The 12,484-nt window shown below is 41.1% G+C and overlaps 1 protein-coding gene across 6 annotated transcripts in view; it reads left to right on the forward strand.

Moving 5' to 3' along the window:
• The window catches only part of LOC126212877 (uncharacterized), a 262,978-nt gene that overhangs the window by 142,854 nt on the left and 107,640 nt on the right, over positions 1-12,484 (forward strand). For all 6 annotated transcript variants that reach the window (XM_049940372.1, XM_049940375.1, XM_049940377.1 and 3 more), the window contains one exon: positions 8,526-8,594. In XM_049940372.1, coding sequence (XP_049796329.1) covers positions 8,526-8,594 — 69 coding nt within the window. The remainder of the gene's footprint in view (positions 1-8,525; positions 8,595-12,484) is intronic.

A 12,484-nucleotide genomic window follows, 5' to 3' on the forward strand; every position in this document is an offset into this window, starting at 1 on the left:
CCATGCCACACACCACCTGAAAAAACTATCCACAGTGCTAGTGCAACCTAAGAAGTGGGGTCCCTCTCCCTATCCCTCACAAACACCAACCACAACAGAACCTTCAACAAACCCCCCTCATAGCCAACAAACCTAGCCTAGCCACCCTACTCAATCTCCCCATCCCAGCACATACCCCACACAGACCAAATCTCAACTATAACCGCAGTCAAATGCCACATATCACCAGTCCCAATTCAGTCCTAAACCTCTCATCCAGCTCCCTCTCTCCTCCAGAGACATCTGTTCTATCAAAAGGCTTAACCTTTAGCCCCACGCCTAAATTCAACCACACTGCCCTGGTTAAAGATCTCCTCTCATTCACCCGGAACATCAACTGGAAATATCACTTCACTACCCAAACACAGCCCCCAAATACTAGACCCAGTGTTGAACCCTGTCTAGAACAGTTCCGACTGCCTTCTCAAAGAGATCCTCCTCCCCTCCCCCAAAACCATCCCTTGCAGACATTTCAGGAATTCCTCACATCCAGTGTTGCCTCCCAGTCCTTCTTGAAGAACATCCTGACAACCCCCAACATCACCCCAGCTGAATCCCGTGCCATTAAGGAGCTGAAAATAGACCGCTCTATTGTCATCCTCCCGGCGGATAAAGGCTCCACAACTGTCGTACTTGACCGTGTGGAGTATGTGGCAGAAGGACTGCGTCAACTCTCCGACACGTCAACCTACAAAGCTGTTACCCAGGATCCCATTCCCTCCATCCAGACTGAGCTGCAAAAAATCCTAAAAATCCAAGGTCCCTCACAAGGCCTCACAATGGCTTCCATAGACTTACTCACGTACCCCTACCTTCTACCTATTACCCAAAATCCACAAAGAGTACCATCCTGGCCGTCCCATTGTAGCAGGCTTCAAGCCCCAATCGAACGTATCTCAGCTCTGGTAGACCAGCACCTCCAACCTATCACCCGCAGACTCCCATCCTACATCAAAGACACAAACCACTTCCTAGAACGCCTCAAATCCATTCCCACTCCTCTCCCACCTGAAACCTTTCTTGTCACCATAGATGCTACATCCCTTTACACAAACATCCCACATACCCATGGTCTCTCTGCCCTTGATCACTACCTCTCCTAACGCCCACCCGAAGATCTTCCAAAAACCTCGTTCCTTATCACACTTACCAACTTCATCCTCACCCATAATTACTTCACTTTTGAAGGCCAGACCTACAAACAAATCAGGGGAACGGCCATGGGAACCAGGATGGCTCCGTCCTATGCCAACCTCTTCATGGGCCGCATGGAGGAGGCTTTCCTGAAGACCCAACAGCTGCTTCCCCTGGCCTGGTATAGGTTTATAGATGACATCTTTGTGGTCGGGACTCATGGTGAAGAAACACTCCTTAATTTCCTCCATAACCTCAACTCCTTTTCGAATCTGAATTTCACCTGGTCCTTCTCCAAAACCCAAGCCACCTTCCTGGATGTTGACCTTCATCTTGTTGAAGCTCACATCCACACCTCTGTCCATATCAAACCCACAAACAAACAACAGTACCTTCACTTTGATAGCTGCCATCCTTTCCACATCAAACGCTCCCTTCCCTACAGCCTAGGTATTCATGGCAAACTTATCTGCTCCAGTGACGAATCCCTCAACAATTACACCAATAACCTGACCAATGCTTTCCTCTCCCGCAACTATCCTGCAGACCTTGTCCACAAACAGATTTCCCGAGCAGTACATTCCTCCCCATCCAACAATAATGTTCCTACCCCCAGACCACACAGAAGCATCCCCCTTGTCATCCAATATTATCCTGGCCTCGAAAACATCAACAAATTACTCCGCCAGGGATATGACTTTCTCAAGTCAACCCCTGAAATGAGATCATCCCTTGACAAAATTCTCCCCACACCACCCAGAGTTGCCTTTCGTCGTCCCCCTAACCTCCATAACATCCTTGTTAAACCCTACAATATTCCCAGACTACGTTCTCCACCCAGCGGTTCCTACCCCTGTAACCGACCCCGCTGCAAAACCTGCCCCATGCATCCCCCCACAACCACCTACTCCAGCCCCGCTACTGGTAAAACATACACAATTCAAGGCAGGGCCACGTGTGAAACTACACATCATTTATCAACTGACATGCCTGCACTGCACAGCCTTTTACATCGGCATGAGAACAACTAAACTGGCTGAGTGCATGAATGGACACAGACAAACTGTCCGCCTAGGAGATGCCCAATATCCAGTATCGGAGCATGCCCTCCAGCATAATTCTAGGGACCTAGGAACCTGCTACACCGTATGTGCCATTTGGCTTCTCCCACCCAACACCAGTCCCTCTGAACTGCGGAGATGGGAACTTACACTCCAACACATCCTTTCATCCCGCCATCCCCCTGGACTGAACCTACGTTAAACAACCTCAATCCCATTTACTTTTCAGTCTTCTCCTCTTTCCCTTTCCTCTTTAGCCATTCACGCATCTTTTCATCCTACATAGTTGTGTTTATCTTTATACTATATACCTCTTTACTTCTGTATGCATCCTCTTTGGTTTGAAGCTGGCACAGTACTTACAGTAGAATATCTTTGGCTTCCCTCTGACAACCATGCCTCCATCCTTGCTACCCTCCCTATTTTCCTTTCCCTGTTGCTTCATACCCTGGGTTGTGAGTAACTGAATCTCCTTTCCCTTCTTCCCTTTCTTTCCCCTCTCTCCTCCCCGATGAAGGAACATTTGTTCCGAAAGCTAGGAACGTAAATTTTCAGTTCTGTTTTATGTGTATCTATCGGCTGTACTGAGCTGAGGTAAGTACTGGCCAGCCCCTCTATCTCTTTGTTAGTATTTGTTTCACATCTCATATGAGATTTTCCATTAATCATTTAAATAACAAATTATTGCAGATAACACTATAATGAGTTGAAAGTTCCTTAATGGTTACAGTGTTTATGAAATAAACTTAGCTGTTGCAAATGGAGAGTTACATCATACATTGGAAGCCCACACACACATTGCCATGAGCTGTGGTTGCATGTAGTGTGGCATAGTAGTTAGCATTGCTGGCTTACATGCTGTGGGTCACCAGCTCAAACTTGACCACTAGCAGTTATTTATTAAGTATTTATCATTTCCAGATTGTTCTTGAAATATCATATGTTTGTAGTACATATATTCTGTAATATTCTATGTTTGTATAAATTCCAGAAATGTGGAATATCTGATGTTTGAATAATAGCTGCACTCTCCATCCAGGAGTTTAGTTCCATTTTGGCTGTACTGTGGTGTTCATACTAAACATCTTTCCCATGCTAAGTGTTGTATTTCATGATGAACCTGGATTTGGTCTTTAGTGTGGTTGCAACATGACATTGTTTGGTGGATATGCTGTGCACTTAAAATTATACACAGTACCGTGGCTCCAATTAGACAACACAGAAGCTGTCATTTACACAAGAATGGGAATACAAGCAGTACATCATTCCCATGGTCTTTATATTCAAAAGAACAGTCGATTCTGAGCCAGCGCCCGCATCTCGTGGTCGTGCGGTAGCGTTCTCGCTTCCCACGCCCGGGTTCCCGGGTTCGATTCCCGGCGGGGTCAGGGATTTTCTCTGCCTCGTGATGGCTGGGTGTTGTGTGCTGTCCTTAGGTTAGTTAGGTTTAAGTAGTTCTAAGTTCTAGGGGACTTATGACCATAGCAGTTGAGTCCCATAGTGCTCAGAGCCATTTGAACCATTTGAATCTGAGCCAGCATTAAGTCAGCTGCACATCAGGCATCCAGCATTCTTCTCCACATACCAGAAAAAATGGCTTAAGAGTATTTTATCAATGTGATGGCTGAAAAGGTTCAACAGAATTGCCACATACAACAGGTGAGATGACATGATGTGTCTGACAAAAGTGTACTTTTACTTCGAAGGTACAGTTCAGCATTAGTTTAGAACTGCAAAGAGATCAGTAGCAGGATAAATTTCAAGCCAAACTGGTGAAGATGTTTGGCAACAATTGGTAAGAAGTCCACTTAGCACAACAACAATAGCTGAAGAGTAGGCCCCATTTTCGTGGGGAAATGGCACTGCCCTACATACAGAACTTTAAATCGCTGTGTCACACTATGAATAAAAATGACAGAAGCTGACAAAATCTCACACTTGGTGAAAGGAGTTGCAGCTCCTCTTTCGGTAAAGGATGTCACAGCAACTGAGAAATTTATATAGTGGAGCCAGTGCATGGGGCAAATGCAACAGAAAGGAATTTGGTTGCTACAGCAGCTGTGTGAGACCACTACAATCTCACTCCTCTCAGACTAGGCGCGCGATCGCGCGCACGCGCACGCACACACGCACACGCACACACACACACACACACACACACACACACACACACACACACACACACACACACAGAGAGAGAGAGAGAGAGAGAGAGAGAGAGAGAGAGAGCGCATTTTATGACAACCAGAACTGTTAGACTGAGTTAGCAACAGGTAGCAGGCAGGAATGTTTGCCCAGTAACTTAAAAGGCAATAGAGAATGTTGAAAAAGAGGTTTATCCATCTTTAGCACCAATCTTCACTATTGTGAACATGCCAAGAAAAATGGACTTGGCCAGTTCTGAATTATGGCACAGCCATCAACCAACCACCCAGCACTGGGCCAACACAGGTACAACCAGCTCCTATGAGAAGAGTAATGCCCCCATAAAAGAACAGACATTTGAAGGACAGAGGACAACATGCTGGTGTTTTTTTCACTGTGGTCTCATGGACATAATGTGCACCACTGCAGAGAAAGGTGGCAAGTTTCTGACAACTACGCCAGCAGGTGTCAACAATCACAACAGGTTAATTCATGCCAGTCAACTGTGGGGTAAGGCCCATCACCATACCCTGGCCAAGATCAGTCTCCAACATGCTGTAGCTGTTTATCACTGAACAGAGGTAGCAGCTGCTTGCCTAGCCACTGATTTCAGCAAATTGAACAAGGTGACCATCTCTGAAGTTCAGGCCACCAGAGGTGCAAATGCTTCATGAACAGCAGTCACAAAGATGTCAGTAAATCTCATTGACTGCATTGACAGTCAACATGACTGGGCACCAGTCGGCTAATGGTCATCCTTTTCTATCATATCATAGGCTTATTGTCAGCCAAAGAAGACTAGCTTCTATGACATGAAAGCAGTTATGTCATAAGTGTGAATTATGTCCAACCAACAGGAAAATCTGTTGCAAGAATGACTACAAAGACAGAACACAGTTCTTTGAATTTCTCATTTATACAGATTATAGTTGTAATGGTATTCTTGAATGGAAATTTTTGTAAGCATCACAAGCAACTGTAGACTGTCAAAGATCAGAGCACCAGATTTGCAAAGTATTTCAACAAAGATTCCCACTGGTGGTTGTTTGCCATTGTTGAAGACATTGTTATCCTGCTATCATCATAGAGGTGAGTTGCAGTTGTCAATAAAGATCTCAGTTACACTCCAAGCTTTTATCAGTTGCAAAAAGGTAATGGGGGTAACTAAAGAAGTGTACATGTCAGCAAAGATCATAAGTATTGTAGGTGGTCAACTGGAATTTTGGATCACCATTTGTAACGAGCAGTCACAACTCATCCCTAAAGGTATATGCATAGGGACATCTGAACAACACCAGCGAGGGCAGTGTAGTGTCATCGATGACTAACTGTGCTCCACTACCGCTACAGACAACCCAAGTGTGTGGGAGGGGTGGGGGGGGGAGGGAGCTATTATCAAACTGTCAGTAGGATCTGCCCTGACTGAATACTGTCAGAAGTGATTGACTTTCTGTGTCAATTTTTGGATGCTTTCAAATCCAGACTGGAGAAAAGACGGACCAAGTGGCCAAAAACACCATATCAAAACTGGGGACCATCCATCAGTTAGTGGCCTCTCATATAGTGTCACTGTCTAAACCATGGGTAGTCCAGAAAGATGTGGATAATGTGCTGCAAGATGATATTGTTCAACCTTCAGAGAGTCCTTTGGCCTCTCCTGTGCTTATTTTGGAGGAGGAGGACTCTACACAGCGTTTCTGTCTCAGCTGCTGACGATTGAACAAAATCATGAAGAAAGATGTCTGTCCATTGCCACACATTGGTGACCACCTGGATTGCTTGAAAGGAGACAGACATACAGCCAGGCTACTACCAAATCAAAGTTGATGAGGTTCACCATGAAAAGATTGCTTTCATAACTCCTGATGGCCTCTATAACTTACGCTCTTTGGACTGTGTAACACTCCAGCCACCTTCAATCATATACTTCATCACCTTAAATCGCTGATGTGGCTTTGCTGAATCCAAAAAGAGTCTTCACTGCCCAACAAATAAAACTCTTGGGGCATCTAACAGATGGTGATGGAGTCCATCTTGATCCAGAGAAAATAAGTGCAATCGCAGATTTTCCAAACACCCTGGCACATTTGTGATGCGAAGTTTTCTAGAAACATGTGCTTATAATACAGGTGACTCATAAAGATTTTCTGTACCAAGGCACATCCTTTGCAAGAAATACTGAAGCGAGGTGCCAGATTTTCCTTGAACGAGGTGCATGAAAGAGATTTTTTGTCTTTTAAGGAGGACTTACATTTGCTCCAATCGCAGCATTGTATGACAAAACTGTAGAGATTGAACTCAAACTGATACTATAGATTATGGGAAAGGTTGAGTTCTAATGCAGATTCAGAAAGGTGCCAGAAACACACTTCCAACTCTCAAAGTCCAAGGTGAACTACTCTACAACTGAGAAAGAGCGAGCACCCTGCATTCTGTTGAGACCATCAACAAGTTTCAATCATGGAACAAGTACTAATCTAATCTAATGTTTTTTTGTTGGCAAAATGGGATGTGTTAACACATCAATAGTGCTTAAGGAAAAATGAAAGGTCATAAGGCCATGTTTAAACATGTCCTCAGTACCCAGCAAGTGATAGAGCATGATGAGCTAAATTGTCCACTGTAGTCAAACGGTTAAAAATATACCGATAATTTTAAGATTAACAAAAACTATTAAATAAGAAGCAGTAAGTACAACAAAATAAAATCCATTCAGTCTCTGATAGTTATGGAGGATACACAAGCAATGGTGCATTACATTATACACAAATATAAGGATAAGGTATACAAATTAAATATATTTAGACAGTTGGTGTTATAATTTTATCTTCAAAAAATGAATTGATTGATTGTTGGGGATGAAATCAATGAAGATGTGATGACACAAACTGATATCAGTGCTAACTGTTAAGATATGCTGATCCTATAGCGTGTAATAGGTTGAAGGTATGAAAATTTGTTTTGATGAGTATCGGTCTCTTCATTTAATGCTACAATGCAATGTTGATAAGTTCAGTTTTACAATTTTTTAACTTATATAAATCTTTGTATTGTAATTTCTTAATGTGCAAAATACATCTTTGTTTCTAGTTTGTGTCTAGAGTTGTTGTGGAATTTGTTGTTATAGGACAGTTGTTGTTCATAGGGTAGCACGTGAGACGCTATTAGTATGGCTAGTGGTGGCTGAGCAAGCAGAGTGGAAAGATGTGTTTTAAATTTTATATGTTCAAGATAATGTGAATAATTACAAAAACTGCATCTTCAAGTTAATTCAGTAATCAGAAACTACACATGATGCCTACAAAATAATAAAATTAAAGTCTTTCTGTGAGTAATAAAATGAATATTATCGGCAACATTGCTTCTTAGAGATGTGTAAAATCAGTATTAAGCTTCCTACCCATGAATAGTTTTAAATACATTGCAATAATAGCATAATTATCTTGTGTTTTATTAACATGCAATTCTTGCTAAATCCTGCATAAATTCAGTCTCTGATTCCATGAAAACACAAATGTTTAAAGTATGATGCATTGATTTCATCCCCATTGATAAATTCTTTTAACTCGTTTCATACAGTATATTCTATGTCAGACCAAGCAACATCCTACACGGGCTCCATGTGCGCAGCTTGTGATCTCGCGGTCAGGTTCTCACTTCCTGAGCACGGGGTCCCAGGTTAAATTCCTGGTGGGGTCAGGGATTTTCACCTGCCTCGAGATGACTGGGTGCTTGTGTTGTCCTCCTCATTTCGTCATCATTCATGAAAGTGGCAAAGGTTGGGAATTTGTACAGGTGCTGATAACCACACAGTTGAGCGCTCCACAAACCAAGCATTATCATCATCATCATCCTACACAGAATCCATCCCCACAACACTGCTCTCTTGTTCTATTGCCAAACACCCCTTGACAGGAGAACCTCTGGTAGCAGTATTATCAAATCATAGGAGAAAACATGATTGAGAGTGAAAGTTTGAGTCAGACCTGGAAAAAACCGCTCACTGGTAAGCGGAAACCAGTGTTGAGTTTCGATCTGTCACAATATTTTCAATTGTAATGACAGTCATTTATGTTGTGTAGACTGGTTTCTTTTGTGCTTTTTGCTCTGTGTTGTGCCTGTACTTACTCACTTATTTTCATTCAGGTGGAAACTGACCCACTCATGTCTCCGCAGCAGGAGAATGAGTTTGTGTGTGTTGAGGAAGAAATCCCGGTAAGTACCAAAATCCACTTGTCTTTACATTTAGATGTATTCTCTGCAAGTCAGTTTGCACAGCATGATGGAAGGTACTTCATATGATGTTAACCACTCCTCTTGCTATTTCACTCAGATGTGATGCATAGGGAAAGTAACAAGCTCTCATGTGCATCCTACTCTTAGCTTATTTGTAACCTTCTAGCATGCCTTATGTGATGAAGCCACAGAAATTGTTTCATTGCACCTGAACTGCTGGTTTTCTGCATTTACTTTCTCAACTGCATCAAACGAAGTAGAGCAATGATTAAGATACAATAGAATAGTGGTTGAAATTTCCGTCTAATTGTTTTTAAATTTTCTGTTGTTTACCTCTACTCAGGTTGCTAACTGTGTGTGGGGTGCATATAAAGGTTTTTTAGATTAGGCAACTCTCCACCCAATACAGATAACGATAGCTGTAGGAAACCCGGAGGTATCAGTGTAAGATCGAAAGAAATGCCTCCCACAGGTGACAGTATTAAAATCCTAATAGTTAACTGTCAAAACATTCACAACAAAATGTCAGAGTTTGAAGTGCACCTAAAAGCTGTGAAGCCCACATAGTACTAGGTAAAAAAAAAAAGCTAATTGAAACCTGCTGAAGTTGAGAGCAGTGAGATTTTTGAGGAAAATTTGGGTGAATATTGGAATGATAGACAGGTGGGAAATGGAGGCAGTGTATTTGTCGCAGTAGACAAGAAACTTAAATCCACCAAGATAGAAATTGAAGCTGCTTTTGAGATTGTTTGGGCAAGACCCAGTATCAGGTATGAGCATAAAATGGTAATTGTTTCCTATTGCCCATCAGACTCATCTCCTGATGTAACAGAAGACTTTAGGGTAAACTTCTGTTCACTTGTATGTAGGTTCTCTGGTTATGCTGTAATCATTGGTGGAGACTTTAATCATCCAACAATCAACTGGGAAAATTGGAGCTTTGTTAGTGATGAGCATGATAAGGTGTCCTGGGAAACATTAACAATTTTTTTATCTGAAAACTATATAGAACAATGAAGAACCCCACTCATGATGAAAACATATTGGATCTAATGGCAACAAATAGATGTGTCATCTTTGAGGATGTCCGCATCATGGTCAGTGATACCAGTTTTGATATGATTCTGGCAATAATGATTAACAAAGTACAAATGAAAACTAAAACAAACAGAAAAGTATCTATGTTCAGTAAACTAGATAAAAGATCAGTAGTGTCATATCTAAGTGAGGAACTTAAACTTTCAGTGCAGGACAGGACCATGTAGAGGAACTGTGGCTCAAGTTTAAAATAATAATTGATCATGCACTGGTGAGGTATGCACCCAGTAGAAAAGTTCAGAATTGGAGGAACCCTCAATGGTATATTGTGAATGTAAAGAAACTTCTAAAGAAACAGAGATTATTGTGTAATAGATGTATAACAAAGCATAGGACTAGAGAGAGAGAGAGAGAGAGAGAGAGAGAGAGAGAGAGAGAGAGACTGAATAAAACATGTCTGCCTGTCAAGAGAGCAATGTGTGTGATGCCTTCTACGACTACCACAGCATAATTTTGTCAAGTGATCTTTCACAAAACCCAAAAAATTCTGGACATTTGTAAAGGCTTTCAGTGGCACCAATGTTAGCGTCCAGTCCATAGTAAATGAGACAGGTACTGCAATTGAGGTTAGTGAAGCAAAAGCTGATATGCTTGACTCTGTTTTCAAATGTTCCTTTACAGAGAAAAACCCAGGAGCATTGCCCCAATTTAATCCTTTTGCCACTGAAAAGATAGATGAAATAAATATTAGTGTCTTTGGTGTTGAGAAACAATTGAAATCATTAAAATTGAACAAAGCTCCAGGGTCCGATAGAATGTCTGTCAGATTTTATGCTCAATTTCGGGATGAATTGATATCTTTTCTAACTATAATGTACTGTAGACCCCTTGAATAAAAAACCATGCCCAGTTCTTGGGGAAGAAGCACAGGTCACACCCATCTACAAGAAGGGTAGTGGAATTGATCCACTAACTACTGTCTAATATCCTTGACATCAGTTTGTTGCAGAATCTTGGAACATATTCTGCGCACAAACAGAATGAGATATCTTGAACAGAATGACCACCTCCATGACATTCTGGAAACATCACATAGGCTCAGTTGTGGATAAGCAGGTAGTAGACATAGGTGTATTGGTAGAATACTGGGGAAATGCAATCAGTCTCTAAAGAAGATTGTTAACAAATCACTCGTGTGACCCATTGTAGAGTATTGCTCAAATGTGTGGGACACATACTAAATAGGACTAACAGAGGATATTGGATGTTTACAGAGAAGAGCAGCACTAATCTTAATAGGTTCATTTGATTCATGGGAGAGTGTCACAGAGCTACTGAAGAAACTGAACTGGCAGGCTCTTGAAGACAGATGTAAACTATACTGAGAAAGTCTATTAGCAAAGTTTCAAGAACCAGCTTTAAATGATAACTCTAGAAATATACCACAACCCTCTGTGTATCACTCACACAGAGGTCATGAGGATAAGATCAGAATAATTACAGAATGCACAGAGGCCTTCAGTCAGTCATTCTTCCTGCCTCCATATGCGACTGGAACAGGAAGAAATCCCAATAACAGGTACAATGGGACGTACCATCTGTCATGCAGTTAGTGGTGGTTTATAGAGTGTAGATGTAGCTGTAGAATTGACAATGAACTGGAACCTCAGGTTAAGAAGTCAGTTACCCTCTCTGATATTTCTGTATTACAAAACGTTCCAAAGTTTGATGAAGTGTCAGGCAACAATCAGAATATTATTGATAATGTTATTGTTGAAACAGAATGAAGTGGTAATAACAAGCAAGCAGTAGGTGAAAGTGATCATGTGGAAGTCTTTGACCTGATAATAACTGATGACTGTTTAGATTTAGTTCATTTTTTTTGTGTTGACAGAGACCATGATTTCATTCCACATTTTCTAAACATGGGTTGGATGCAAGGAAGAATATTGCAATAAATGTTTGGTTGGCGTGTATTTAGAAATGTAATGTGAGGGTGCTGTGATTGATTATTATAAAAATGATGTCAACATATTAGTCATTTTGAGCCAATTGCAGCCTAACTTAAGATCTTCTTTGACAGCAAATAAACGTGAACTACAAACTGACAGGATACAGCCACAAGCTAAATAATTCGTAAAACATTGTCATGTTTGTAAAAACACTTACATGTTTGCCCACTGTATTAAAATGCCTAGCAAATGTGTACAGTGATACAGAACTGATGGCGAATGCACACAGTAATGCAAGAAAAATTCCTAAGTGTGTACCCTCTTGTTTTTTAGTGTTTGTTCTAAGATTTTTATGTAGTAATGCAGAACAAAATGCTGTAATCTTAAGAGGCACAAGTAGCACTGTGTATATTTGACTTCTACCTTCAAGTGATAGTAAAGCCAAATTGTTTGACACTTATATGGCTTCCTTTACAAATGACATGCCCCTAAAACCCACATCAAGTAGGATGTTTTCTAATTTTTGGAAGGATATCTGCCCAAAAATAGTTATCAGATCAGATCTTTGTGCATTTTGTCAAAGGTATTTCACATCTAGAACTAAAATGGCTTAAGTGCTGAAGAAACTGAAATATATCCTGTTGAGAAAATTGTATCCTTTCTACAACTTGTTGCAACAGAAATGATTTTTTCTTTTTTAAGCAAACTGTGAAAAAGACAGATCTCACATACACTACATTCCATCCTGGACTTACCTTTCTTCGATTTTACTTCCATACATCACATATATCATCACATATTGACTTTTAAAACCTTTTATACACAAACACACCAACATTTATTCTAATCTTTTGAGACAATTTTGAATTGAATAATTAA

This window comes from Schistocerca nitens, chromosome 11 (assembly GCF_023898315.1).
Source record: "Schistocerca nitens isolate TAMUIC-IGC-003100 chromosome 11, iqSchNite1.1, whole genome shotgun sequence".
Classification (NCBI taxonomy): Eukaryota; Metazoa; Arthropoda; class Insecta; order Orthoptera; family Acrididae; genus Schistocerca; species Schistocerca nitens.